Raw genomic sequence first — 27,534 nt, 5'->3', positions numbered from 1 at the left:
AAATCCAGCATGCCAGATCTTTAGCGATCCCCAACATTGGAGCTAGGAAAAGGTTCATTGTTCTCCTCGCTAACACCGCCTATTGTAAACTGCTCTGTTGTGCGCCACTTATCCGGCCGCTCCCCCCCTCCCCCCATAGCAACAGACTTATCTGTACATTAGTAGCTATGTGCTGTCACCCAAAGGACGGACTCCTGATCCCCGCTCGGAGAAATGATCCCTTGGCGTATGAGGCTTATGCCTGTCAAATTCTAATAATTCAGAGTGGAATTCCAAAAAATTTAATCAAACCTGCGCAGGAAGCCCTCTCTCTCCATCCCATTCCCAATTACACCTTTTTCATTGCAGAAAAGCTCAAGTCACGTGACAATGGCTTCCTGTTTACTGGACTTCCAGGCACGTAATGTCACCCTGGTTGTCCACCAAACACCCTATTCAGTACTGTGGGGAGTGGGTCACTAAAAGAGATGTAGAATTTCACCCACAATGGCTTGAAAGGGGTATGATCAAAGCCATGGTAATATGTTTGTAGCTAGCATTAAGGACTTTTTATGCCAGTACTATAACATGACATAGCAAGGGCCATTGTTAAAAGATTCTGTTTTAACAATGAATACGTTATGTACCAGCCCAATTTGGACCTGTTCTCTTAAAGGAGATCCTGTTTGTTATTGAAGAAAAAGCACTACCCATCAAAACGAAAACGCAAATCAATGAACAAGCAACTTGGCTACTAGTGTGAGTACCTTAAAGTGAGAGTCTGTGTCCTCCTCCTGGGTGGAGCTAGAAGGTGAGGGAGTGGCTGATTTACTCCCAGGTGGAGAGGGAGATCCATGTGTTACTGCATTCCTCATTCCCATCTGTGAGATGAGCTGCGATTGGCTGAGAGCATTCATGTGACTGGGGAGCATCCCAGACCGGTTTAGCAGTGAAACCTGATGGTTGGGATCATAAGAGGATCCTTCTGAGTGGACCAGCTCCTGTATCTGTGGACACAAAGAATGACAATGGGTGAGAATCTAGGCCAGAATAAACTAGCGTAACTGCTATTAAACTTCAGTCAACAGCTGATATAACTTTGTTTTTTAAAGAGTACCCAAGGCGGATCACATAATAATTATAGGACACAGAGGCATGTTCTCTGCTAAGTGACATGCCTCTGTGTCCTTCTGGTGCCGCTGCCAGTCCCCCCCCTCCTTGGGCTCTGCTGTCGTCTCCCAAAATGAGTGACAGGCTAGCGACAATCTGATTGTCGCTAGCCTCCTGTTTACCTCCCAGCCACCAATCATCCTGCTCCCCTTTGCCTCCCCTGTATTGCTCCCCCGCCTCCTTCAATCACTAGCTAAGCCGTGACCCAGGAAGTACTTCTGGGATGCAGCCATCTTGAATTCATATGCTGTGATCAGATGCTGCAGAGGACAAACGGGGCCATGGAGAGCGTGGTGGAGTGGCGCGGAGGCATCCGGAAGGCGGCATGGAGCAGGTAGTATGTTTTTTTTGTGATGCTGCCTCGGGTTCTCTTTAAGGAAACTTGTTGGAAACAATTAAAACAGTACATGACTGTGTTCAAGATACGCAGAATTGGTTCTATTTTCTCAATAATTATTCACAAAGCAGGAAGTTAAAGTTATTGCTCCCCTCACACCCTTACAGGATCACTGGGGATATTGCAATGACACATGAATTCCAAAAGTGGGCGGATCCTCGCATCTGTGGGAATGCTGGCTTTGCGTATGCAGCAATTTGAAATAATTACACCCATCTCAGCCAAGCTGACAGCTGCACAAGGCAGCTTTCCCAACATGGAGGTTGTAAAGAGAGATCACGAAAATGGAGATGAAATTAAAGGATACCTGACCTATAGCTACTACCTACCCTACCTACGGTAAGCATAGAGGTATGTTTATGCTGCATCCACCTACCTCTGTGTGTTGTCTATTCCTCTGCTCATCCCCCCAGTCTACATAATCACTCTTTGAAAAAATGTGACTTTTGGCTAAAGTCAAATTTTCAGACAGGAAGAGGTGGGCTTGCTGTGATGATCCCTCCTATCATCCTCCCATTCCCTTCCTCTTCCCTGTCGTTAATGGAAGTGAATGGGGTGGGAAAGAGGTGGGATTGGGATGGTGATAGGAGAGAACTTCACTACAAGCCTGCCTTTTCCTGTCAAATACCAAAAGTATTTTTCATGGAGTGATTACAGGGGCCAGGGGAACGAGGAGAGAAATGGACAATGCACAGAGGCGTATGGATCCAGCATTACATACCTCCTGTGTTTACGTTAGGTAGCTTTGCCTTGGGTGGGGTATCCTTTAACAGCACCACCGAAAGTTTAAACCAACTTACAACTTAAAATAAGTCAGAAATGTGAGGAATAGGGGGGTTTGTATTATATCAGTTTAAAGGGGAAATCCACAAGGATCACTGGACTGAATATCATTTGCAACGTGTACATTTTATTTGTTTGTCTGCTTTAAGGGCTCATTTCCACTATTGCGAATCCGCATGCGTTGTCCGCATGCGGATTCGCACAGCCAATACAAGTGGATGGGCCTGTTTCCACTTGTGCGTTGTGCGGAGCGTTTTTGTGTGCGGGGAAAATCTGCACGGCAGAGCCGTCAGAATTCGTTCCCCGCACACCACTAAGCGAATCGCATACAATGTATCTAATAGGGAAATCGCATGCGGTTTTGGCATGCGTTTTTTCCTCGCGATTTCGCATGCGATTTCACATAGGAGGTAATGTTAATTTACATAGGCAGTGACATGGTTAAAATCGCCCACCTACTACCCTATGCGAAATAGTTGGAAAAAGCGCATGCAAAATCGCAACCGCATGCGATTTTTGTCTGCGGTGATTTCCCGGCGATTCCGCACCGCACAAGTGGAAATGCAGCCTTAGGGCCCTTTTACACTTAATCAGTTGCTCTCAGTTATAACTGAAAAAAAAAAAATCATTTTCAAAGTAGAGCCCATGTTTTCCTATGGCCTCTTTTACACTTAACGCGTTTTAACTGAAATCTTCTTCCCAATGCACTGCTATGGAAAAAACGTGTACCAACGCGCACTAACGCATACTAACGCACACCAACTGATTAAGTGTAAAAGGGCCCTAAAAGTAATGAACTGCATAGATATTACCATCTCTCAGCCTCTGCCAAGTAGCCAGCTGTCTAACTCCTAGGTTCTCAACATGTGGTACGCGTACCCCAGGGGGTACTTATGATGGTTCCAGGGGGTACTCGGGCTTGATATACTTAACCAAGAATAACAAATTTAGAGTTTTAGAAAATGATAAAACGTATTTAAACAATGCCTAATTAGTATTTTAGCTAATTAAAAGCAATAGTAAATGCTTGAAAATTGTTTAGAACCAAATCTCATGTACTACGATTAAATATATATTTGTCAAGGGGTACTTGTGATAATGTTTACTCTGCTAGGGGGTACTTGGTGAGTACAGGGTTTTAAAAGGGGTACATAACAATAAAATGTTGAGAAACCCTGGTCTAACTCATGTTATGTGAATGAGTCTGACAGAAAAGCAAAGATAGGAATACAGATAAAGATAAGTTACCTTTAATGTTGGATACACACGGTGCGTTCGCGCACTCGATTTCCCGATCGATTCCCGTCGATTCGTTTATTTGCAACATGTCCGATTTGGATCTCGATGGATCGTTAGGTAGATTCACATGCAAAGTATGCCAAATCGACCTAACGATCCATCGAAATGCAAATCGGACATGTTGGAAATAAACGAATCGACGGGAATCGAGCGGGAAATCGAGTGCGCGAACGCACCGTGTGTATCCAGCATAAGACGGACCCACTGTCAAAAGTTAAGGATGAATCACACACTCAGTGGGTGTTAACCTTAACGATCATTACTGGATCATTAGAGCGATAATGTTATGCATGAGCGCTGTACAGACACACTTCTCAGTAAAAGCTATAGCTATAGTTGAAGGGGTGGCGCCCAAGAGAGTGGTTTCCGGCAGGCAAGATAAGATCGAGGACAATGTACTCATTCGTCTGTGTAGCTTAAAGATTATACAAGGCCAGGGAACACTTGTATGTATGCTAGATTCTCAGCTACACACTCATAATCAAAGATCAATAGGGGACATATCAGTATTATCAGATCACATTATCATTTGACTTAAACTTCTCTCTTGAAATGGATAAAAACATTGCTTTCATATTCTTTTCCCTGTGATTAATACCATTGCCATGGACATGGAGTGATGCTAAGGTTTTTGTGAACCCAAGCGGTACTTCATTTATGCCCGACTCCTTGTCATAGGCCCCTTCTCACATAATAATAGGTAGCCAAAGGTGCCCTTCCCCACAGTATAGGCAGCCACCCCCAGTACAGGTAGCCATGGTGTCCCTGCAGTAAAAATAGCCGCCTCCAGTATTGGTAGCTAAAGATGTCCACCTTGTATAGGTAGCTCAGGTATCCCCCCCCCCCCCAGTATAGGTAGCCAAGGTGTCCACACAGTATAGGTAGCTCAGGTGTCCCCCCAGTAGAAGTAGCCAAGGTGTCCACACAGTATAGGTAGCTCAGGTGTCCCCCCCAGTATAAGTAGCAAAGGTGTCCCCGCAGTATAGGTAGCTTAGGTGTCCCCCCAGTATAAGTAGCAAAGGTGTCCCCGCAGCATAGGTAGCTTAGGTGTCCCCCCAGTATAAGTAGCAAAGGTGTCCCCGCAGTATAGGTAGCTTAGGTGTCCCCCCAGTATAAGTAGCAAAGGTGTCCCCGCAGCATAGGTAGCTTAGGTGTCCCCCCAGTAGAAGTAGCAAAGGTGTCCCCGCAGTACAGTTAGCTCAGGTGTGTTCCCAGTATCATGTTTTGTCTGCCTATACCTTGACAAAGGGGACCCCGAAAGGCCCCAAAACGATCGTCAGACAAAACAGTCAGATGAACATTGCATGTGTGTAATGGAGCAATAAAAACTAAGACTGTGTGCGGACCCCTCCTTTCGATACTTTATGCTGCCTATGAGTCCTGCACCAGCACTCTATCTTTTTCTACATTGTCCCCAGTATAGGGAGGCAGCGGCTGCCACACAAGTCACAGACAGCAGCTTGGCACTATGGGCGGACTCTGCTGTGAGTAAGACCCCAAGCGGCCACTTGGATTCCCTGAGCTTAGCTGCACCCCTTGCCATGGAGGACATAGTATAAACCTAAGTCTAAGAGCTTGATTTAATTGTTACTATTAGACAGCTAAATGGAAACATTTTGGTTTTGTCCCAGAGCTTCACCCTGGAGAAGTATCACCGAAGTGTCAGAAGGAAGTCTTCCAATGTCAAGAGGAAGTCCCTCCCCTTTGTCTTTTCAAGCCTCTCTACCGGTCTTCTAATTTGATGAATAGCGTCACTGATTCACCAATAGGAAACCTAAGAAGTTCATTAATATAAGTTCCACATCTTCAGTCTCTGGAATTGGTTAGAATTCCAACATGCCTGTATCAGTAAAGGCAATCTCTATTTCTGTAGATTGCCATCATTCTCTCTGCTTTTATTTCCCAGGTTTTGTTCAGAGCCTCTTTAAGCTATATTTCCAGTTACTGTATTTGACTATTTTTGATTCAAATAATGCTTGGTGGGTTTTTTTTAATGCATGTGACTTTTTGAGCCACATCGTCTTTAATTATATCAATTAATGGCTCATTAGCGGTCAGACAAGAGCCATGAAGTGGAGTGTATGAATGAATAATCCAGCTGATTAGTGTCATTAGCAGTGGCTGGTCCCGCAGTATTTCTGGCTGTGCAGGATACAGTCAGCTGCTTTTATAACAAGCTAATATCTGAAAAAAAAAATATCACACATCAAATTTACCTCCAAGAAGGGAGATCAGAGAGGGCTTCCATTAGCAGGGGAGGGGGGGGGGGGGGGCCACGGCAGCGAAAAAATGCCAAACAGAAAGTGTGTGTTGTCCACTTCCTGTCATGGTTCCAGCATAGCATAGCATAGAGAAGAGGGAATCCACATTGCCTACTACAAGCAGATTTATAAACATTTATTTCTAGAAACGATATACCGGTATACCCGAGGAAGTTGGTCCCACCCACGAATGCTGCTTACAGTATATTTTCAGGGGCGGTTCTAGCTACAATGGGGTCCTCATGATAGACCTGCCCACTCCCAACAGATCTCCCCCAGCCCTGGATATCTTCCCCCTTTCCTAGAGCAGACTTAGGAGCCCCTTTATTGATGCCAAATCCCCTCCCCCTTCCAGGACCCCTGAGCTGACTGCCGTGCCTCTTCAGGTCCAACCCCAACTTAACTTTTTCTTCCCGGGGCCCCAGGTGTCTCACCTGTCCGTCCGTGGCTCCATGCTCCCAACCTTATCCCCGCCGGCTGCATCTTCTCTGTGACCCTCGGCATATTATTACTAGGGATGATCACAGATACGCAAATTGTTCCGAGTTGATGCAAATTTATATGCAAATGTATGCAGCTTGAAAATGGACCAATCCATTTAAACCTGGGTTTAAATTTGATTGGTTGCATACATTTGCATAAAAGTGTGCATAATTTTGGCGCAATTTGCATCTCATTGATCATCCCTAATTATTACGTAATAACATGCACCTGGCCATGAAAAAGAGGCAATAAGAACAGAACATACCATGCACAGAAGGTGGTTCCTATACAAATGAGGGAGCTCAGAAACAATTATGGGGTGTACAAGTTTCGGACAGTGACGTAAACCACAATTCATGCCCCTCCCCCCCCCCCATCAAAACTTTTATGCCCACCCAATGTTCACACCCCTTCCCTTGCTTTCCCTTGGCAAACTTCACGCCCTTGGAGCCCATCTCACAAGGGTCATAAAACAAGTGTGACCATCATCCATCTTCACACCCATAACAAGTGTAGCCACAAAAACACTTGATCTGAAGGATGGATCCTCTGTATCGGAGGAAGGGAAGGTTAGTAGTTGGGGGACCTCCACAGCTCTGGGCCCCCCTGGGATAGCAGGTGCTGCTCCCCTTTAGTTACGCCCATGTTTTCGAACATACAACCCACTGTGGATAATTATTCATAGCAGACCGACAATTTATCATCTTAGTCAAGCTGCAGTTCTAGGTTCCACCTGCAAGCTGTGCTGTAGGTAAAATATCAAGTCAATGCTTTGCCTGGGGTGAAACAGAGGTGCTGCCTGAGGTAGAGGAAGGCTTCTGCGCAGCTGACAAATTTAAAATTATACTCTTTTTATCTTGACTACTTGAATCTCAACACCTTCTATTAAAAGAAACCCATCCTATAAAACATTACCTTTCACATAGATTTCCCGTACGTAAAGATGAAGCTGTCTCCGTGTGCAGAGTAATGGCTGCTTACACACAGGTGCCCAGCTGCTATTGTTAAACCAGCAAGCATTTAATTGAAACAAACGACCATAATAATAGTACATTATCTCTGCAGGCTTGAAGCCATAACAGTTTTAATTATTGAGTTAAGAGTCAAACTAATTTATCCGTTAAAATAACAGAAGCGCCTTTGCTGGCGCTGAACAGCTTATTAGGAGCGGGAATATCGGGGGAGCAGCGAGGACAAGACTGGGAGTCACAGAGGAGGTTGTTCTATTCATGATACCGCCTGATTTGTAAGACGGAAAATGATTGCTTTATCGTAATGGAAACTAAGACCTGCTGGCGTTGGCCATATGGGGATAAAGAGTACCTGTAGTGATTTTATCTGCGAGATTGTGGACACAGTTGTATCCATCGATCTTCTGGATCTCAACCTGAGACATTGAGGTGCAGTGTAAGGACATGTCCCCAGTTGGGACAGGCTAACACCCCCCCCCCCCTCCTGCTGTGAGATGACATGAGCTTTTCCATGTGTAACAGTAAATAGCATATTATGAAACAGGGACAGATGTTCCACAAGGCACTATAGGCACGTGCCTATAGGCGCCTTATGTGGGAAAGGCGTCCCCTCCTCTTCAGATTACTGACCTCAAGAGCTTATAGTCTAATCCATGGCTGGGCAAATGTTATCATTTTTTAAGTTTCTCCTCTTCTTCCCCCTCCCTTCCTGCAGATTTGCGGTCGGCAGGCAAGCGGGGAACTCACCAGATTCGGTTCCAGTATAGTCTCCATGACAACAGGGCATCACATGACTCGCCGTCAGGACGTGCCAGCGTATTACTGACAGCCAGCGTTTAATACAGTCCCGCCGATGTGTATATAGCATACACGTGCCTAATCCGAAGCGCAGGCCGTAGTTTGCCCAGCGCTGGTCTAATCCCTGCCTCATATCACTGACCTTAGGCACTTACACCCTAATCCTTGTGTTAGGTCACTAAGGATGATATGAGATATTGAATAGAGTGTAAGATTCTTAGGAGAGTTAGTGACATTTACTTGGGGGTGTGGCCTGTGTTCAGGGGCGGTGCCTACAGGCCTCTGAGTTGTAAATCCAACCCTGTCATGGAATCATTATGCAGGATCATAGTCGGGGAAGTCACAGGTCAGGGCAGGCAGTAGACAAACAGAAGCAATATCTCTGAGGGGCCTTTCACACTGGGCAGGTGCGGTATTTTACCACACCGTATCGCAGGGCAATGAAAGTCTTTGCAATGCGGTACGGCGCAATGCGACAGAAGTGACGCTTTTGCCGTGTCTTCGACGCTCGGACAAATCTACTTTACTGCGCCTTTCTGTGGCAACCTGTGGTGACGTGTGGTGGACCGGGAGTCATGTAAGTCTGTGGTGGCGTGTGTGTGTGAAAACTCACTGCAAGTTTTATGTGTCGCACATGTGCAGAAGTGTATTTGTAGCAATACGCTTCCTCACACGTGATGCTTGGCTGGCTGCCAGACGGGAATTACCGCATACTAAAGCAGTAATCCCCGAAGGCCTGATTTTGGCGGTGCAGCCCCAGGACTGCAACGCTAACGCCGGTTAGCAGTGTGAAACCGGCCTGAAGGTTTGGGCAGGTTGTAGATGATCAGCAAACAGAAGCAAGCCAAATTTCAAACTGCCACAGTGAAAGGCATGTAATAGTATGACCAGCATATCTGAAACACAAAGACCTCTTTGCTCAGGCACTAGAGCAGTGCCAAATGTCCTTTTATGTTTGGTACCCGTAAGGGAGGGACCTCCCTGTGTGCAGTTTTCTGAGATTATATAGTTACAGAAAAGTAGAATGAAAAGGCCCAGAGGGATGAATCATATCCAAACTATATTCAAATTCTGATTTGCCCGCAGTATAAAGAGCTGGAAAGTGAAAGCATTTGATGGCTTGTTTTGTGTCTACAATGGCTTGGCATTTCGGCAGGTGTTTTAACGATACTATAGTAGATTTTCTCTCACTGCAAAACCAATAAAAGTGATTTTTTTTTCCTATCCATTCATTTGTCTGTACAATTACTACTCTCAACGCTGCATTGGATTGGTTCTTTTTTTATAGATTTGCATAAAATTTGCATCAACCTTAAATTATAAGCATCTCATTCGCTTGGGTATAAAACCCCAAAGTACGAGCTGTGCCACAGCGAGAGAAAGGCTAAGTTAGTTGTGTAACATCTGCACAGACGCAGGAAAAATGCTGCATGCATTGAATTTGGGTTTGGAGAAAAACTGAATCACAATAGTCGTAAAGGGGCACTGTGATTACCATTTTTACAAGATTTATATGGCTTCAGCATATTCCTTGATGCTGTGATTTTATGTGTAGTACTAATAGTATATAGAACTTTGTAGGAGTCTCACATTCTTATTTTTAGTTTAAGGGCTGAATTCACAAAACTGAATAATGAACAGCAGCCATGTCAGTGTGACGTATAATCTGCTTCATTCGGCTGTAAGACTGAAAAAAAAAGACTTTTGAACTTGTCTTGTTAATAGCAGTGTTTCCTCAGCCAAACAGAAGTGTTTTGACTTTTGTTTATTTTTCAGGAGAGCCTGAGCTGATTTTGACCGTTTCAGCTGCCTCATTTGCATTAATAAAAGTGCTGGGTTATAAACTCTTGCTATAAAGAAAAATCTCAGGGGGATCACACTTGTGCAGTTCGTCAGTGTTTTGCCACAATGCGAAAATGCATGTAATGATATTCTATATGTTTTCAGGAGGCATCTGCATTCAAAAAAAGATACAACCTTCACTACTTTTCCATTCAACGCATGGATTGAAATCACTGGCTACTATAAAAAAAAAAAAAATATGCATGTGTTAAACTGCACACAAAATGAGATTGTGGAAAACACTTGCTGGGAATCATCTCTGGTTTCCAAAGACACAAGTATGATACCTCCCTCAGACAATGTCGTAGTAGGAGGACTAGTACACTATAGGCCTCAATTCACTAAGCTTAACTCCTGTTTTTAATAACTCTTCTGAGCTGTTTTACAGTTATCACAATTATATCACCATGGTGATAACTGTAAAACAGCTCAGAAGAGTTATTAAAGACAGGAGTTAAGCTTAGTGAATTGAGGCCTATAATGTATCTATGTTTATCTCATGTTCCATGTCAGTTCGTGTTAGGCTCTCTTCATAGTGCTAAGTTGTAGAATAATTCTGCATGCCAACTCACTGCCCATATAATTCTATGGTCCTGTTCACAGTACTGCACTGTAACTGATTGCGTTATTCTAACTTGCTGGATGCAGGGTTAGAATTACGGTAATATCTATGTCCAGTCTCCATTGCAGTTCACACTCATTGTAGCGCATGTGTAACAGACCACTGTGAACCTAGCCTTTACGTTTCAGTTTGATTATGAATTGGTGCGGTCGCAGTTTAAACGTTCACAGCTGGTATTCGTTTTGGCAAGTTATAGCTGACGCTACAAAGATGATTTTTAGCAACCGTGAACTGCAATAAAAAAAACTGTAGCACCGTTACATTTACAGTAAATGGTTGTTTCTTTGGAATAAAAGTGGATTTCACTTTAAGCCACTGAGGATGCGCTGTTTTGTTATCGATAGCAGAAATCTCCAAACAGAGCTGCCCCTCTCCATGGACTTGTTTTGAGATGCAGAACATTTAGACATCTGAACCACGAAAGTAGGAAGGACACCATGCGGTCAGCCGTTCCAACAGAAATTCTTTGTGGTATTAACACCTTTTGTACACAGCTCGACCAAACATGCCTGTCATAAATGACTTTGCGACTGCGTTGCTAAGTTTTGTTATGCAAGCACCAAAGCCGGGATAATACTAATATATATTATATACCCTCCTTCAACATCTTCAAGAAGGCCCTCAAAACTCACCTTTTTACTCTGGCCTACCACCCCTCACAAGTGCTCTAAACCCGCAGCTGAACTATGGTCCCCTACCTTTCGTGTCCTTACTTCTCCCTCTAGATTGTAAGCCTTTGGGCAGTGTACTCTGCCTTGCGTGCCCTACCTGATCCTACACCTCCATTACTGTGCACCCTTCCTATGCATCTGAGTGAACCTAACTTGCCTAATCTCCATGCTCCATCCAGTGACTGACTAAGCATTACCTTGTACTCATACTGTGCTGCGTGATCTGTTTTTTCTTGTATTCCTGTATTGTCATATTGCTGTATGTCACCCCTAAATATTGTATGTAACCTAAACTAATGTCCAGCGCTGCGTAATATGTTGGCGCTTTATAAATACAAAAAATAAAATATGTATGCTGCAATTTAGAGAGAATAATTGCTTAATGGCACAGATATTTTCTGCTGCATGGGGTTTGCATGTTCTCCCCGTGTCTGGGTGGGTTTTCTCTGGGCACTCCGGTTTCCCCCCACATCACAAAAACGTACAGATATGTTAATTGGTTTCCTCCTAAATTGGCCCTAGACTATGATACATACACTACATGATACATACATAGACATGTGACTATGGTGGTGATTAGATTGTGTGCCCCTCTGAGGGACAGTTAAAGAAAAACTGTGACCAAGAATTGAACTTCATCCCATTCAGTAGCTGATACTCCCCCTTTCCCATGAGAAATCTTTTCGTTTTCACAAACTGATCATCAGGGGGCTCTGTATGGCTGGCATTGTGGTGAAACCCCTCCCACAGTGAGTTTCCGGTCTGTGAACCTCATTGCATTGTGGGAAATAACAGCTGTTTACAGCTAGGTCCAATTGCCAAAAAAAAGCAAGCAGCATCTCCTTCCTGTGACATCACCTGCCAGCAGTAAAAATGTCACCATGTGATAAATGTTAGAATGTAAATCAGGGAGAGGAAAGATTTTACAATGGGCAAATACTGACTAAATCATTTATACATAATTATTGTAAAAATGAAGCACGTTTTCATACATAATTTTCACTGGCATTCCTCTTTAAGTGACAAGACAATATACTCTGTACAGTGCTGTGGAAGATGTCAGCGCTATGTAAATAGTAAATAATATTAATAAGGTGCCCATACATTACTCGAAATTGCTGCCTGATCTTTCGATCTGTTGTGGGCCAAAATCGGTCAAAAGGATTATTTGGGCATGCTGGCAAAACCTTGGTCGCAAGTACTCGATCGGGGTGCCCGACAGTAGAGGCAAGCAATATCGCAATGACCGACAGACCCCTGGCCAGTGTCCCCCATACACGTGCGCAGTGTTAACGTCTCTTGCCGGCTCCTGGTGTTCTATGTCAACGCGAGCGTCTGTTCCATGTGACGCTGGCACATGTTGTGATATCACTATGCGCCAAGTCACATGGTACAGGCAATCTGATGCTGAGCACTGGAGGTGGCATGGAGCCATCCTGGCGGAGAGGTGAGCCTTTGCACTGAGCACGGGCATGGGGTGTCACTTATACACTTGGGGGGGGGGCACGTGTTTCAGCCACGCTTATGCAGGAATTAATCAAACGGAGTATACATTTGTGTAGATTAAGCACCAGCTCAGTATTAAGGTAGCCATTAACAATACAATTTGCCGAACGATCTTTTACAAACGATTCTTCGCATTAACGATTGGAAATTATTGTTTGGGACCACTAATGGGCAGAAATCTCCTAACCAATCCAATTAGACTGAGTCGATCCAAAAATCGGATCCATTTCATTAATCTGAACCCCAACAGGGTGACAGAACTAATAGCAGCATATGTCACAGCACCACAACTAAAACAGTATTAAAATTATGTTTATATAAAAAACCCGGCCAGGGTTACTTTGACAATTATTCCATGATGCCACAGTGAGCAGCACACATGTATAAAATGTATAGAGTTTTTACATGTAACAGCAGTTGTCATGTCACCATGGATTTGGAGCGAGCTCCGGTTCTCTCATGAAGCAAGGTGAAACATTTGCATCACGCGCAGAGATTACAGTGGCGGCATGTTTGTGCTGTGTTTACACGAACAGCATGCAGTCAGAGTGGGAGGCGAAAGGAGTGCGAGGTGAAAAGGTCATCATTGGGGAAAAGCAGCTTGTTGTGCTGTGTGAGGAGTCTGACAGTGAGTGAGGAGGGGGGAGGCAGGAGAGCAGCAGTGTCTCATTTGACTTGCATAGCAGAAGGGAGGAGGCAGCACTGCTGTCCTGACTAAGGAAGAATGGAGTGGCTGAGGGTGAGTAGTCTGTTTGTCAAAGACTTCACAGACAGCCAGTGTGCTATTGTGTTGAGCAGCAGCATGTCATGTGAGAACATTAAATGAAGCAGAGTAAATAGTCGGGTGTTGTGTGATCATTCTAGTTTGGGGGGGGGGGGGGGGTTGCGCATCCTCACAAGCAAAAAGTCTAGAACTGGCCCTGGGGGCGGAACTGAGGGCGAGCACAGAGGAGGAAGAACTGCCGCTTTCTCCCCACCCATAATCGATGTTCTGCTCATTCTAATATTATGGCTGAACAAAGGGGGGGGGGGGGCGCTGGAGGTGGAGGATGGTGCCCTGACATACGTCACAGCACCACAACTAAAACAGTATTAAAATTATGTTTAGCTACAAAAAAAAAAACAGTTAAGGGGTACTTTAAAAATGATTCTGTGAGTGGTAGTATTGTGTCCAGTTCATGCCACAGTGATCAGCACACACATATAGAATGCTCAGAGGTTGTACATGTCACTAGCAGTTGATGTCGGCATGGGTTCGGAGCGAGCTCTGTCAGAGGCATTTCCCTTAACGTTAATGCAATTTGTGTGCGCGCTGCAATTCTTCCTGAGGACAACATGTACAAGAATGGATCAATAGCCCGGTGAGTGCAATGGAATTATATAATAGGTAATAAAAATAATAGCGCTTTAAAGGTTATACACTGCCTTTAAAAAACCCAGGCCTTGTGTTATTTATGTAATGGAGAAATGTTTAATATAATCATCCCTAACTCGGTAAGTTATAGATCACGGCACAAGCGTGGTTGGTCAATAAGGAAGAGAGTAATGGACAAATGATGTGGACTCATCATTAGCAAACTACTAGAACTTATTCTTCAAGCTGAAGTCTGGGCAAAACGATTAATTTCTCTTATCTTTTCATAGAATGAGAAAGCACTGGGTCAGGATTTCAGGAAGTGGAATAGGAGAGTGGCAGGGGCGTAGCTAAGGATGGGACATATATCCCCGGGTGCAGCACTGTGAGGGCGCTTAGCGCGGCTGCCGCACCCCCACATGTGTGAGAGGCGGCTTGCTGGCCACCTGAAGCGCCACTGCTTCTCTCCCTCCCTCTGCAGTGCAGTGAGTAAGCATTAATAGCACTAGAAGACACACCGGCTCTGACGTTCCGGAGATGACATCATCTCTCTTCTGTTACCAAGGAGAGGATGCTGTGCACGCTGCAGAGGAGAGATGATGGCGTCACTGGAACATTGGAGCCAGTGAGTCTTCAGCTGTTCCATCTGGCTATGTAGAGGGGGCTTATCTGGCTATCTAAACGGGGGAAGGGAGGCACATCTGGCATCTATAGGGGGGCACACTGGCTATCTGAATGGGGAAGGGGGCACATTTGGCTATCTAAATGGAGGGGGGGGGGGGGCTGGAGAGACAGCATTTGTACATTTTACTCCTAACTCCACCCGTGACCATATTCTGATGCGTGGTCACATCATTTTTTATTTTTTGGGGGGGCAGGGGGGCTGCTGAAAGCCCTAGCTACGGATGAGGGCCGTCACTCACTGTGTGTTGCTGTATTTGTAAGAGGTGGGTGGGGCTGGAAGGTGAGTGCTGCTGTACATGGGATTAAAGGCTGCACATCGAGGAGGGGACCTGCTGTAAATGGAAGGAGTCAGCTGATCATATATGCTGGAGCAGTAGATTGCTGGCAGACAGGGGCGTAACTACTGGGGAGCAGACCCTGTTACAGCAGGGGGGCCCCAACCACTATTTACTACTTCACTCCCTCTGATATTGGGGTCCATCCTTCAGGTCGGGTGTTTTTGTGGCTACACTTGTTATGGGTGTGAGGAGTACGATGTCCACACTTGTTTTATGACCTTTACAAGATGGTCCCCCAGACTTTGAGGGTCATAAGGGGTTGGCAAGGGACAGGGTTTGAACACTGATATGTAGTTATGCCTCTGCTGGGAGATTTGACTAAAGTGATAAAATCTGCCAGATTATCATTATTGTGTATTTAAAAGCAACCTGAGGCGTGAGACCTATGGAGGCTGCCATATTTATTTATTTTTAAACAATACTAGTTGCCTGTCTGTCCTGCTGATCTTTCTGGTCAGTAGGGCTAAATCACACACCTAATACAAGCATGCAGCTAATCTTGTCAGATTTGTCATAGACGTCTGATCTGCTGCATGCTTGTTCAGGGTCTATGGCTTAAAGTATTAGAGGCAGAGGATCAGCAGGATTGCCAGGCAATGTGCATTGTTTAAAATGAAACATGTCAGCTTCCATATCCCTCTCACCTTGGGTTCCCTTTAAAGGGACTCCGAGGAATGCAGAAACTATGGATGCAGACCATTTTGAAGCTCTCTTTCTCCTCTTTCCAACGATATATAAACTGCCGCCCTACGCCTTTTAGTTTTTGCTATTATCGCGATCGAAATCGTGGCTGCTGCGACTTCGACCATGAAAATAACGAAAACTAAAAGGCGTAGGGCGGTGGTTTATGTGTCGTTGGAAAGAGGAGAAAGAGAGCTTAAAAATGGTATGCATCTTTCCATAGTTACTTGTGTTACACAGGACGACTTTTCCCCCAAATTCGGCAGCTGGAAAAAGTCGCCCTGTGTAATATAGAGAGCTTCAAAATAGTATGCATCTTTCCATAGTTTCTGCACTGCTCGGAGTCCCTTTAAAGAGAGTCTGAAGCCTTTTAAAAATCCTCTCTTTATTAGACATTTATGTAAAGCAGTATCAGCTTATCTAAAACGCAGCATTCCCGCGGCTGAAGGAGGTAATTAAACCCCCCAAATCCCCAGGGCAAAATGCGGGAATCGCTTCCTGGTAGAGGCAGAGCTCTGTGCTGTAGCTCTGCCTCTACTCGTGTCAATCCCAATCTTCTTTCAGTGAGAGGGGCCACGCGAAGATTGAGGCAACTGGAGGCAGAGCTACAGCGCTAAGGTCTGCCTCCCCCGGGCAGCAAAATCCACGAGCTGGAAAGTCGTGGAATTTTGCCCCAGTATTTGGGGGGTTTAATTACCTTGTTCTGTTGCGGGAATGCGTTTTAGCTAGGCTGATACTGCTTTACATAAATGGCTAATAAAAAGGATTTTTAAAAGGCTTCAGACTCTCTTTAACTACTAGCCGACCATGTCACACCGAGAGGCAGCCCCAGGACCACCTAACGCCGATCAGTGTTTTGCAGGAGATTGTACGCAGGGTGCGCGCGCATCTCCTGCTGCTCGCCACTCATAGTTACATAGTTATTATGGTTGAAAAAAGACATACGTCCATCGAGTTCAACCAGTACAAAGACTTGGGAGGCTAATTACACGTACAGTGCTGCGATCTGCAGCAGCGCTGTACTGAGGACAGCCGTGTGACACGGCTGTCCCCTCCTGAGGCACAGAGGTGATCGGCTGTCATAGGCTGAAGCCTATGACAGCTGATCACCGGGATTGGCTGGCAGGGCGAGTGGGGGTTACAGTAGTTTAAAAAACACTTATTTTTTATTGAAAAAACATACAAACAAACAAATGGGGGGGGGGCGCGGCGTGGCGTGATCAGACCCCACTAACAGAGAGCTCTGTTGGTGGGGAGAAAAGGGGGGGGAATTACTTGTGTGCTGTGTGGAGTGGCCCTGCAGCTTGCCCTTAAAGCCACAGTGGCCAATTTAATGAAAAATGGCCTGATCTTTAAGGGGGTTTAACACTGCGGTCCTCAAGGCAGCAGTAAAGTCACAGAGAATTTAGTCTTAATTCAACCATGTTGCACCTAGAAAGTCACATTTTGGGTGGAGTTGCTTATGAAGCAGCTATCGGATGCTGTTACTAGTTTATTTTATTTGTTTGTTTTTTAAATCTCCCTCTCAAATGTCTTCTGGGTGTACACAGGATATGAATGTATAGCTTGAAAAAACAATATTAAGATAGCATCTGAGCTAACAGGAACCACAGCCTACATGAAGTGAAGCTATATATAAATACAAATGGCCTTACAGAAATAAGGTATTTACAACTTCCAGAAATACAACATTCCACTCAGGAAAGCCCAGGGAGATATTTTTATTGATGGGGAAGCAGAGTAATTCCATGGCTGAAGCCTACTGGAAGCTGGCCATATAATCCACAGCACTGGCAGGAAAAATAGTCCTTCTGATAGCACAGAACACGTCAAATGACCAAAGCGGCACTATGGGGAACAGCAGGAACTTCTCCTGACTTCTTATAACTTTTGATGGGAAATAATAATTTTCAGAGAGGTAAAAGGCTCGGCCCACACTAGGACAGATGCACAAGGACTCTGGTCCATCGCAGCCGGTCACACTAGCAACGCTGTACATCCATCGCCCCTGTCTTAGCTCAGGTCAACACTTCTCCTGCCGCCGGGGACCACAGCCATGTACTGATGTGAGCCCCGGCAGAAGCATACTGCTGGGGCTTGCTGTTGGACTGAAACAAGCCAATAGCAATCCTTCTTCCTCATGGAGGCTTCTCATTGGTCCACTGTGGTGGACTATTGAGAATCTTCCCTGGGGAGGGATGATTAAGTATCAAGTGTATAAGGCAGCTGTGAGCAGTTACCAGGCAGCAGCAAGCAGTTGTGCGAGTTTGAGAGGCATTTCATTGCCTATCAACTGCCCGTGGCAAAGAGGCCTAAATCCGGAGGAAGGTCCTGTATTTGAAAGACAGGATGCAAGAAGCTGGGGCCTCTCAAAGAAGTGGGCCTACCTGCAGCTGCAGGGACTGCTTCTCCAGTACGTACTTCTCTATTTCAAGCAGTTCTACTATCGTCGCGCAGCTAGACCTGACATGACAGCAGTGTGTGAGGGTGACAGACATGCCAGCGTCTCTCTCTCCAGCACCCGTGACAGTGTTTAAACGTTGCATTAGCTAATTGAGTAAGTAAACAGTGATAAATACAGGAATGCCGAGATTTGGGATCTCTCAATTTTTGTTTTCTTGCAGCTGCTAAACAAACACGGAGGCTCATTATCCAGCAGCGGGAAGCGAGCGTCTTCAGGAGGAGCCCTTGGCAGACGCTCTATAGTGGAAGCCGCTGGAAAAATCCGAAAGTTCTTTTCTAATGAGTCAGTTCATTAAATAAAGCATTTGTCTAACGCCATCGGAGAGGTTGACTGCAGAAAACAGTGCGTATATATTAATAGGGTAATTAACATATCACTCCGCGTGTGTTTGAAAGGCTGCCAAATTTGCAGCGGTTACAGCGTCGAGCAATTAGGCTCAAATCTTTCCCGGGGAGAATACAGATTATGCTTGGCGAGATCGGAGTGCCTTCCATGCGAGGGGGCTTCCCTCTGCGGGTCACTGAGCACAGTGGGCACAGCGTGACAGTGCTGCTGCCATGCGTTCAGTGCCAGGCTGATGTAACCTAACATCACTCATTTTCCCATTATGCCATGGTGGGGCGCAGCGGTGCCAGGATGTCCCTTCAATGAACCTGCGTCCAACTGCTTATAGAGTGACATGAACTGTGCTCACCCCTTCCTCCGTCACTAAGCTGCTATGATTCTCTGACTTTGACCAGGGCGCTGCCAACTCATCCTGTCACCGATCTCACATGACTAGAGACAGTGACATTTGGCCAGTGGGGGCAAGTTGGGGGTGGCACAATTTGTGACACAACCCGGAGTGCCACTTTAACAAACTGTTGGACACCGGTTCACTTCAGAGGGTAACACTACCTCAGGAGAAAGGTCTATACAACACTTATCATACAAGGACACATCCGAGGTTAAAAAAAACCCCAAGATCTACTTACCTGGGGCTTCCTCCAGCCTCCAGCAACTGATCTGTCCCTCATTGCAGCTCCGGTGTTCCGGGATCCCCTCTGCTGCAGATGCCGACCTCGCCAAGCCCACGGCCAAGCCAATGTCACGCTCCCGTCATCGGGAGCTTTCTGCGCAGATGGAGTAGTTCCCAGCCAGATGAGCGTGATAACGAGCAGTGCGCCCGCATGCTCGCGCAGGCACTGAAGAGGCCGACCTGGCAAGGTCGGGATCTGAAACTGAGGGGACACCGGAGCTGTGGCGAGGGACAGATAGGCTTCCGGGGCTGGAGGAAGCCCCAGGTAAGTAGATCTTGTTTTTTATTTATTTTTTTTCCACAGACCTGTTCTTTTAACCTCCCTGGAGGTAATACCGAGCTACACTCGGGCTAACCGCTGGGAGCTCTATGCAGAGTAGAGCAGTGGGAGCTTTTACTCACCTTCCTGGGGATCCAGGCATTGGTAGCCGTTCTCCGTCCTGTCCTTGGAGGCTCTGAATCACTCTGGTGAGATCTCACCAAAGTGTTACAGCGTCACCCGGAGGGCAGAGGGAAAATTAGAGTGCTGGAGACCAGGGAGGCGAGTGAAAGAAGGGGCTGCTGCTGGAGTTCTGGCAGCATAATTTTTTCTGATTTTTAGGGTCTGACAGGGGCGTTGCTAGCGCCAAAGATCAGTGGCATGTGCCCCTGATCTATTCTTGGGTGCCCCAGATGTACTCCAGGTAGAGTAGAGGCACCACAGCACCCAGCATGCCCCATAGAGGCACTACACCGCACCCAGCATGACACCACAGCACCCAGCATGCCCCCATACAGGAACCAATGCAGCCAACATGCCCCCCTTGAGGCATCACAGCATTCAGCATGCCCCCGCCCCCCCATTGAAGCACCAGAGCTCCCAGCATACTCCCATAGAGCTGTGGAGTTTCCATGGGGGCATGCTGGGAGCTGTGGTGCATCATCAATGGGGGGTATGCTGGGTGCTATGGTGCCTCTATGTGGGCGTATTGGGTGCTGTGATGCCATGCTGGGTGCTTTGATGACTTTATGGTGGCATGCAGGGAGCTGTGGTGCCTCAATGGGAGGCCCGTGGGAACATTGGAGGGGGTCCACTAGAAGGTCAGGGAATGCTATGGGGGGACTGCCAGACGACGTGCAGCCGCCCAGCAGGAAGCCAGACCAGCCAGCGCAGGAGCCAGGTAACTCTGCCTAGTTATCTTTAGGTGACGCTACCTAGTTATGTGATATGCTGCATTTTTTTTTATTAATGGAGAAGGGAATTTCATCCAACATTTTGTTAGGCATGCTTAATTAGACTGCTGTTAACTTCATGTAAATTTGGCTCCACCCATGACCACACCCACATTCTAATGCACGGCCACACCCATTTTTCATCTGGGGCCTGAAACCACTTTTCATCTGGGGCCCTGGGGCCTAGAACCTTTTAAAAAGACCCTCAAATCTGGAAATAATCATACCGCCAGGGGGGTTAAGGTGGCCACTGATGATAAAATCTGGCAAATAATAATTTTCAATTGATTATTTATATGAACGATCAGACATGATCGTTTGGGACCACTAATGGACGAAAATGTCCTAACCAATCCGATTAATGAAATTGATTCAATTTTTGGATGGATCCCATGAATCTGATTGGATTGGTTAGGAGAATTTTGTCCATTAGTGGTCCCAAACGAACATTTTCAATCGTTCATACGAAGGATTGTTCGAAAAATTGTATCATTAGTGGCCACCTTTATACAAATTATTTTATAATTGTCATTGATGCTTTCCAATCCTGTGTTGGACTGAGGGTAGGAACACACTAGGCAGAATCGCATATGCGGTTTCCACTATGTGCTATGGAAAACACATATGTGATTCTGCCTAGTGTGTTCCTACCCTAAGTTCGACATAGTAAAGTTGGCTGCCGCTCGGTGGCAGTGTTGCTGGATAGAAGCCAGCACAGCATCAGATCAGACATTTTAATAAACGACCGCAGCCCCCCTTATTCCGCCACATAATTTCAATATTGTGTGGGTGCATTTGGGATCATTACTAGGGGTACCATTGTCGGTTGTCAGAGCAGCACCCTATGTGGATTGAAGTGTCGGGCAAAGTCTGATACTCTGGTCCCCTCCAGCGGTATATGGCTGATCCTGCTTCTGCACAAGTCCGGGCCGTATTAATTACTAGTGGATTAATGGATAGTGGGGGATTGATATAATTCGGCTTCCAGCGATTGCTGGAGGCCGAATGATTGTGTTTTTTAAGCAACCTCGGCTCCGTCTTCTGACGGCGCCGACGTTACTCACTGAGCGCCGCTCAGTTGTGATTCCCTTTATAGTCTATGGTGGCACCAGCTGCGCCCAAATCTAGCAGTGCCGAAAAGCACTGCTTCGCCTCCAGCACCACACTGCATAATAGCAGAATTACTCTGGTGTATGTGTAAGGGGGCAGGTATCACCTTCTTGCTCTTGTGCAAAGGAGTAGAGACCCCAAGAGCACCTTGCAGCACAGCACAATCTCGTTCGCCCACGGGGGGAGGGGAGGGGGCGTGTGTGATCGGGAAAGCTTGATTGGAAAGGGTTAAATATTTTTTCCACTTCATTCTAGGGATAGTCAATGAGATGCAGATATCTTTGCAAATTTATGCAGCTTGAAAATGGACCAATCAAAGTTTACCCCAGCAAGATTTGATTGGTTCATTTTTAAATTTACATACAAAATTTGCATAATGCTGCATCAACTGGAAAGGATTTGCATTTCATTGACTATTCTTCTGTCTTCTGCACTGCTTACTGTAAACTGAAGCTAGGACAATAGTAGAGAACTTATAAGGGCCCATTCACACTTGAGCGCAATTAGCGTGGTAAAATCACTGTACACTCTCGCGATTCAGTGCGATTGCGATCATGCTGCAGGGAACACGTATTGCAATTGCCGCTAATCACGAAACACCCTTGATCAGCGGCAATCGTGACAGTAAGATCACTGCCATAACGTTATTATTGTGTTAGCACTTAAAAAGCGCTAGCGCTTCGGCAAATCATCTGCTAATCACTTAAAGAGAGTCTGAAGCGAGAATAAATCTCGCTTCAGACCTCATAGTTAGCAGGGGCATGTGTGCCCCTGCTAAAACGCCGCTATACCGCAGCTTAACGGGGGTCCCTTCACCCCCAAATCCCCTCCGTACAGCGGGGGAGCGCTTCCGCATTGGGGCAGGGCTAACCGCCGCAGCCCTGCCCCACGCACGTCTGTCAGACGCGTATCTCCGCCTCTCCCCTGCCCCTCTCAGTCTTCCTTCACTGAGAGGGGCGGGGGAGAGGCGGCGATTCGCGTCTGATAGACGCGACTGGAGGCAGGACAGCCGTTAGCCCTGCCTCCAGGAAGAGAAGATTTCACGACCAACTTGCGACCAAGTCTTGCGGGGGTGGGTTTGGGGGTGAAGGGACCCCCGTTTAGCCGCGGGATAGCGGCGTTTTAGCAGGGGCACACATGCCCCTGCTAACTATGAGCTCTGAAGCGAGATTTATTCTCGCTTCAGAGTCTCTTTAAGTGATAACGGGCCCTAAGAGTTAAAGATACCCAGAATTCACCTCTTTGTATGTCTTGCTGTGTCAGGACTCTGTACAACCCAGTTACTAAAATATATTGTTCCTTTTGCACCTGTGTCTATTCACTGGGCTTACTGCATAGTTACATAGTTACATAGTTATTTTGGTTGAAAAAAAACATACGTCCATCGAGTTCAACCAGTATAAAGTACAACACCAGCCTGCTCCCTCACATATCCCTGTTGATCCAGAGGAAGGCGAAAAAACCCTTACAAGGCATGGTCCAATTAGCCCTTAAAGGGAAAAATTCCTTCCCGACTCCAGATGGCAATCAGATAAAATCCCTGGATCAACATCATTAGGCATTACCTAGTAATTGTAGCCATGGATGTCTTTCAACGCAAGGAAAGCATCTAAGCCCCCTTTAAATGCAGGTATAGAGTTTGCCATAACGACTTCCTGTGGCAATGCATTCCACATCTTAATCACTCTTACTGTAAAGAACCCTTTCCTAAATAAATGGCTAAAACGTTTTTCCTCCATGCGCAGATCATGTCCTCTAGTCCTTAGAGAAGGCCTAGGGACAAAAAGCTCATCTGCCAAGCTATTATATTGCCCTCTGATGTATTTATACATGTTAATTAGATCCCCTCTAAGGCGTCTTTTCTCTAGACTAAATAAACCCAGTATATCTAACCTTTCTTGATAAGTGAGACCCTCCATCCCACGTATCAATTTTGTTGCTCGTCTCTGCACCTGCTCTAAAACTGCAATATCTTTTTTGTAATGTGGTGCCCAGAACTGAATTCCATATTCCAGATGTGGCCTTACTAGAGAGTTAAACAGGGGCAATATTATGCTAGCATCTCAAGTTTTTTATTTCCCTTTTAATGCATCCCAAAATTTTGTTAGCTTTAGCTACAGCGGCTTGGCATTGAGTACGATTATTTAACTTGTTGTCAATGAGTACTCCTAAGTCCTTCTCCAAGTTTGATGTCCCCAACTGTATCCCATTTATTTTGTATGGTGCTAGACCATTAGTACGTCCAAAATGCATGACTTTACATTTGTCAACATTGAATTTCATCTGCCATGTATGTGCCCATATAGCCATCCTATCCAGATCCTGTTGCAATATGACACTATCTTCCTGAGAGTTGATGATTCTGCACAATTTTGTATCATCTGCAAAAACAGCAACATTGCTCACTACTGCATCTACTAGGTCATTAATAAATAAATTGAAGAGCACTGGACCCAGTACAGACCCCTGTGGGACCCCACTGCCAACAGTCTCCCATTTTGAGTACGATCCATTGACCACAACTCTTTGTTTTCTGTCCATTAGCCAGTTCTCTATCCATGCACACAGACTCTTCCCCAGTCCTTGCATCCTCAACTTTTGCACCAGACTTTTGTGGGGAACAGTGTCGAAGGCCTTTGCAAAGTCCAAGTATATCACATCTACAGCTTTCCCAATATCCATATTAGCAATCACTACCTCATAAAAGCTGAGCATGTTTGTTTAAACAGGACCTGTCTTTAGTAAACCCATGTTGATGCTGAGAAATAAGATTGCAATGACATGTTTATTGGATGGGGCGGGGGAGTCAGCACATCCAGATGGTAACTGATCTAATCACTCCCGTTTCACCAACAGCTGAGAGCAAAGCAAGGCAGATTCCATAATGAAACATGCAGAGCTCGAAAGCAGTGACTTGGGGAACACAACAGGTATGCCAGTGTAACTAGTTAAATGCTTAAATAGAGATGATATATTTTTGTGGAGGTACACACTAATATAATGATCTGCTTGTCATTTCTTTTAAATAATACAAATACAACATCTCCTTGGCAGCAGGAGTTCCAAGCTACTGACTGAACCCAGCCTCTCTGCATCCAAATAGCCCAATTCATGATTGCTGCAGTTCTTCTTGAGGCTAGGAGCACTCTAGGCAGAAATGCTAAGAGTTGTGGAAATGCTTTTGCCTTTAATGAAAGTCTATGGTCCATATGTAAAAATGCATATATGTGCGTTTTACATTGGACATTTTTGAAAACGTTCAACCTGCTGCATAGTTTCCAAAAAAGCACATCATGTATTTCAATGAAGACGCAAAGGAATGTGTTTTTATGTGTGGTTTTATTTTAAAAATGTTACTGTATTTAACTCCATTGATTATGGAAATTAATAAAAACACAAATGAGAAACGCAAACTTCTACAAAAAGGCATAAAAAGAAAAATGCACAGTGCAGCAAACGCATGGTTTTCTGCACTGCCTAGTGTGCTCCCAGCCTTAAAGAGACTCTGTAACAACAAAAACCTCCCCTGGGGGGTACTCACCTCGGGTGGGGGAAGCCTCCGGATCCTAATGAGGCTTCCCACGCTGTCTTGTGTCCCACGGGGGTCTCGCTGCAGCCCTCCGAACAGCCGGCGACAGAGCCGACTGTAGCTTCAATATTTACCTTTGCTGGCTCCAGCGGGGGCGCTGTGGCGACTTTCGGCACGGAAATAGACGGAAATACCCGATCTCCGTCGGGTCCGCTCTACTGCGCAGGCGCCGGAAACTTGCGCCTGCGCAGTAGAGCAGACCCGACGGCGATCGGGTATTTCCGCCTACTTCGGCGCCGAGAGGCATCAGAGCACCTGCGCAGGAGCCAGGAAGGTAAATATTGCGTCACGGCTGTACGGAGGGCTACAGCGAGACCCCCGAGGGACGCAGGGCGGCGTGGGAAGCCTCATTAGGATCCTGAGGCTTCCCCCACCCGAGGTGAGTACCCCCCAGGGGCCGTTTTACCGTTACAGTTCCTCTTTAAAGGATACCCAAAGTGACATGTGACATGATGAGATAGACATGGGTATGTACAGTGCCTAGCACACAAATAACTATGCTGTGTTCCTTTTTTTTTCTTTCTCTGCCTGAAAGAGTTAAATATCAGGTTTGTAAGTGGCTGACTCAGTCCTGACTTAGACAGGAAGTAACTACAGTGTGACCCTCACTGATAACAAATTCCCCTTTTTACGTCTCTCCTGCTTTCGGAAGCCATTTCTGCTAGGAAAGTGTTTTATAGTTGGAATTTCTTATTTCTCAAACTTGTGTTTCTCAAAGTTGTCCTTGTGACTCCCCAACGGCGCATGTTTTGCAGGCAACCTCACCATCGGTAGGGTAATCAGTGTCTCTAGATAGATTCCATATAACTGAGACACTTAGGCCTCTTTCACAGTGCGACGTTAAAGTCGCATGTTATAAAAATGTATAACGCAGACTAACGCACGGCAATACAAAGTCTGTGTGACATTCACAGTGCACAAGTTGCGTTGTGTGTAACGTGTAGCAATATTTAGAAAGTGCTGCATGCTGTGCGTTTAGCAATACATTTGCTGCGTTATGTGTTGCACATGCTCAGTAATGTTTTTTTTTTAAATGTAACGCACGCGCCGTTTTCGTTCCATCAGTATGCAACGAAAACGGCGCACCAAGAGACACATAACGCATAATGCAAAATAACGTCTAATTTCAAAACCTACATGCGCTGCATTAGGGGCACGTTGTGCGACTTTAACGTCGCATCAAACGCAACGTCCCACTGTGAAAGAGGCCTAAAAGTGGCCACACACGATACAATAAATTGATCCGATTTTACAGTAATTCGATAAAAACGATCGTATCTCCCGAAAAAATCGAAAGCTTTTTTTTTCAATCGACTGAAAAATCTGATCGGATTTCCCGTTTTCTTTGATTTTAATCGATCCGGACTGCCAGATATTTTTCTTCAATCTTTCTAAAGATTGTATGGTGTGTGTTGGATTGTCAATTTATTAATATACACACCCTAGCAATTTTGAGAGTTTCCAATCATTTTTTATCATACTTGAGGAAGAAATTGAACATAGGTGTGTGGTATATTGGTCATATTTTTGAAATGTTACAATCAGTCAGAAAAATTGATTGCAATTCTTAAATTGAACAGATATTTAAAAAATTGTATGTTGTGTGGCCACCTTTAGGGTGGCCACTAACAATCCAATTTCTAGCAAAAAATCGTTAGAGCGATCAGATAATTCTGATCGGAAGCAAAATTGTTCACTACACCATCAACGAACCAATCCTTGCTTTCTATCTATCACAACCAACAAGAAAATCCAAATTTTGTTTTTTTTACCAAAATCCAACAGGACGACTATTTTTATAATCCATAATTGATTGTACCCATCAAAGGAGATTAGTTACAACCGATCCGCTCAGAATTTCTGATTGGTGAGATAACTGCTTTCCAATGTCCTCTGGCTGGGTTATGCCTTAGGGCCTTTTTCCACTCCAAATTGCGATCGCATTTGCAAATGTGCTGCCATTTGCAGTGCCTTCCAAATACTATTTCCCTTATGTCAAAGTACAGTTTATCATCCGATTACAGTAGTTATACATATGGGTGCGCATCACATCACATAGGTAAACCACATAGTACTACGCCTGCTGTGCTGTTTCCGTTTAAAGTGGACCTGAACTCAGAACTTCCTCTCTGCTCTAAAAGATAATCAACAGCATAACAACATTTAATCCAAAAACATTTATAAGTTACAGCTGATACAAATCCTGCAATAGATCTGCAATATGGAGACTTCCTACTTCCATGGAAGCAGACAAAGAGTTACTTGATATCCTGTGTTTACAAATTAGCTGCTCTGTCGCAGT

At 45.4% G+C, this 27,534-nt stretch overlaps 1 protein-coding gene across 7 annotated transcripts in view; it reads right to left on the bottom strand.

Annotated features, from left to right (window-relative positions):
* Positions 1-27,534, bottom strand: part of TOX2 (TOX high mobility group box family member 2) — a 214,633-nt gene that overhangs the window by 22,513 nt on the left and 164,586 nt on the right. For 6 of the 7 annotated variants that reach the window (XM_068263540.1, XM_068263545.1, XM_068263542.1 and 3 more), the window contains one exon: positions 747-986. The exons of the other annotated variant lie outside the window; for it this stretch is intronic. In XM_068263540.1, coding sequence (XP_068119641.1) covers positions 747-986 — 240 coding nt within the window. The remainder of the gene's footprint in view (positions 1-746; positions 987-27,534) is intronic. 7 annotated transcript variants of the gene reach the window in all.

The sequence above is a fragment of the Hyperolius riggenbachi genome, chromosome 12, assembly GCF_040937935.1.
Source record: "Hyperolius riggenbachi isolate aHypRig1 chromosome 12, aHypRig1.pri, whole genome shotgun sequence".
NCBI lineage: Eukaryota > Metazoa > Chordata > Amphibia > Anura > Hyperoliidae > Hyperolius > Hyperolius riggenbachi.
The sequence above is the reverse complement of the archived record's forward strand: the minus strand, read 5'-3'. Positions and strand labels throughout refer to the sequence as shown.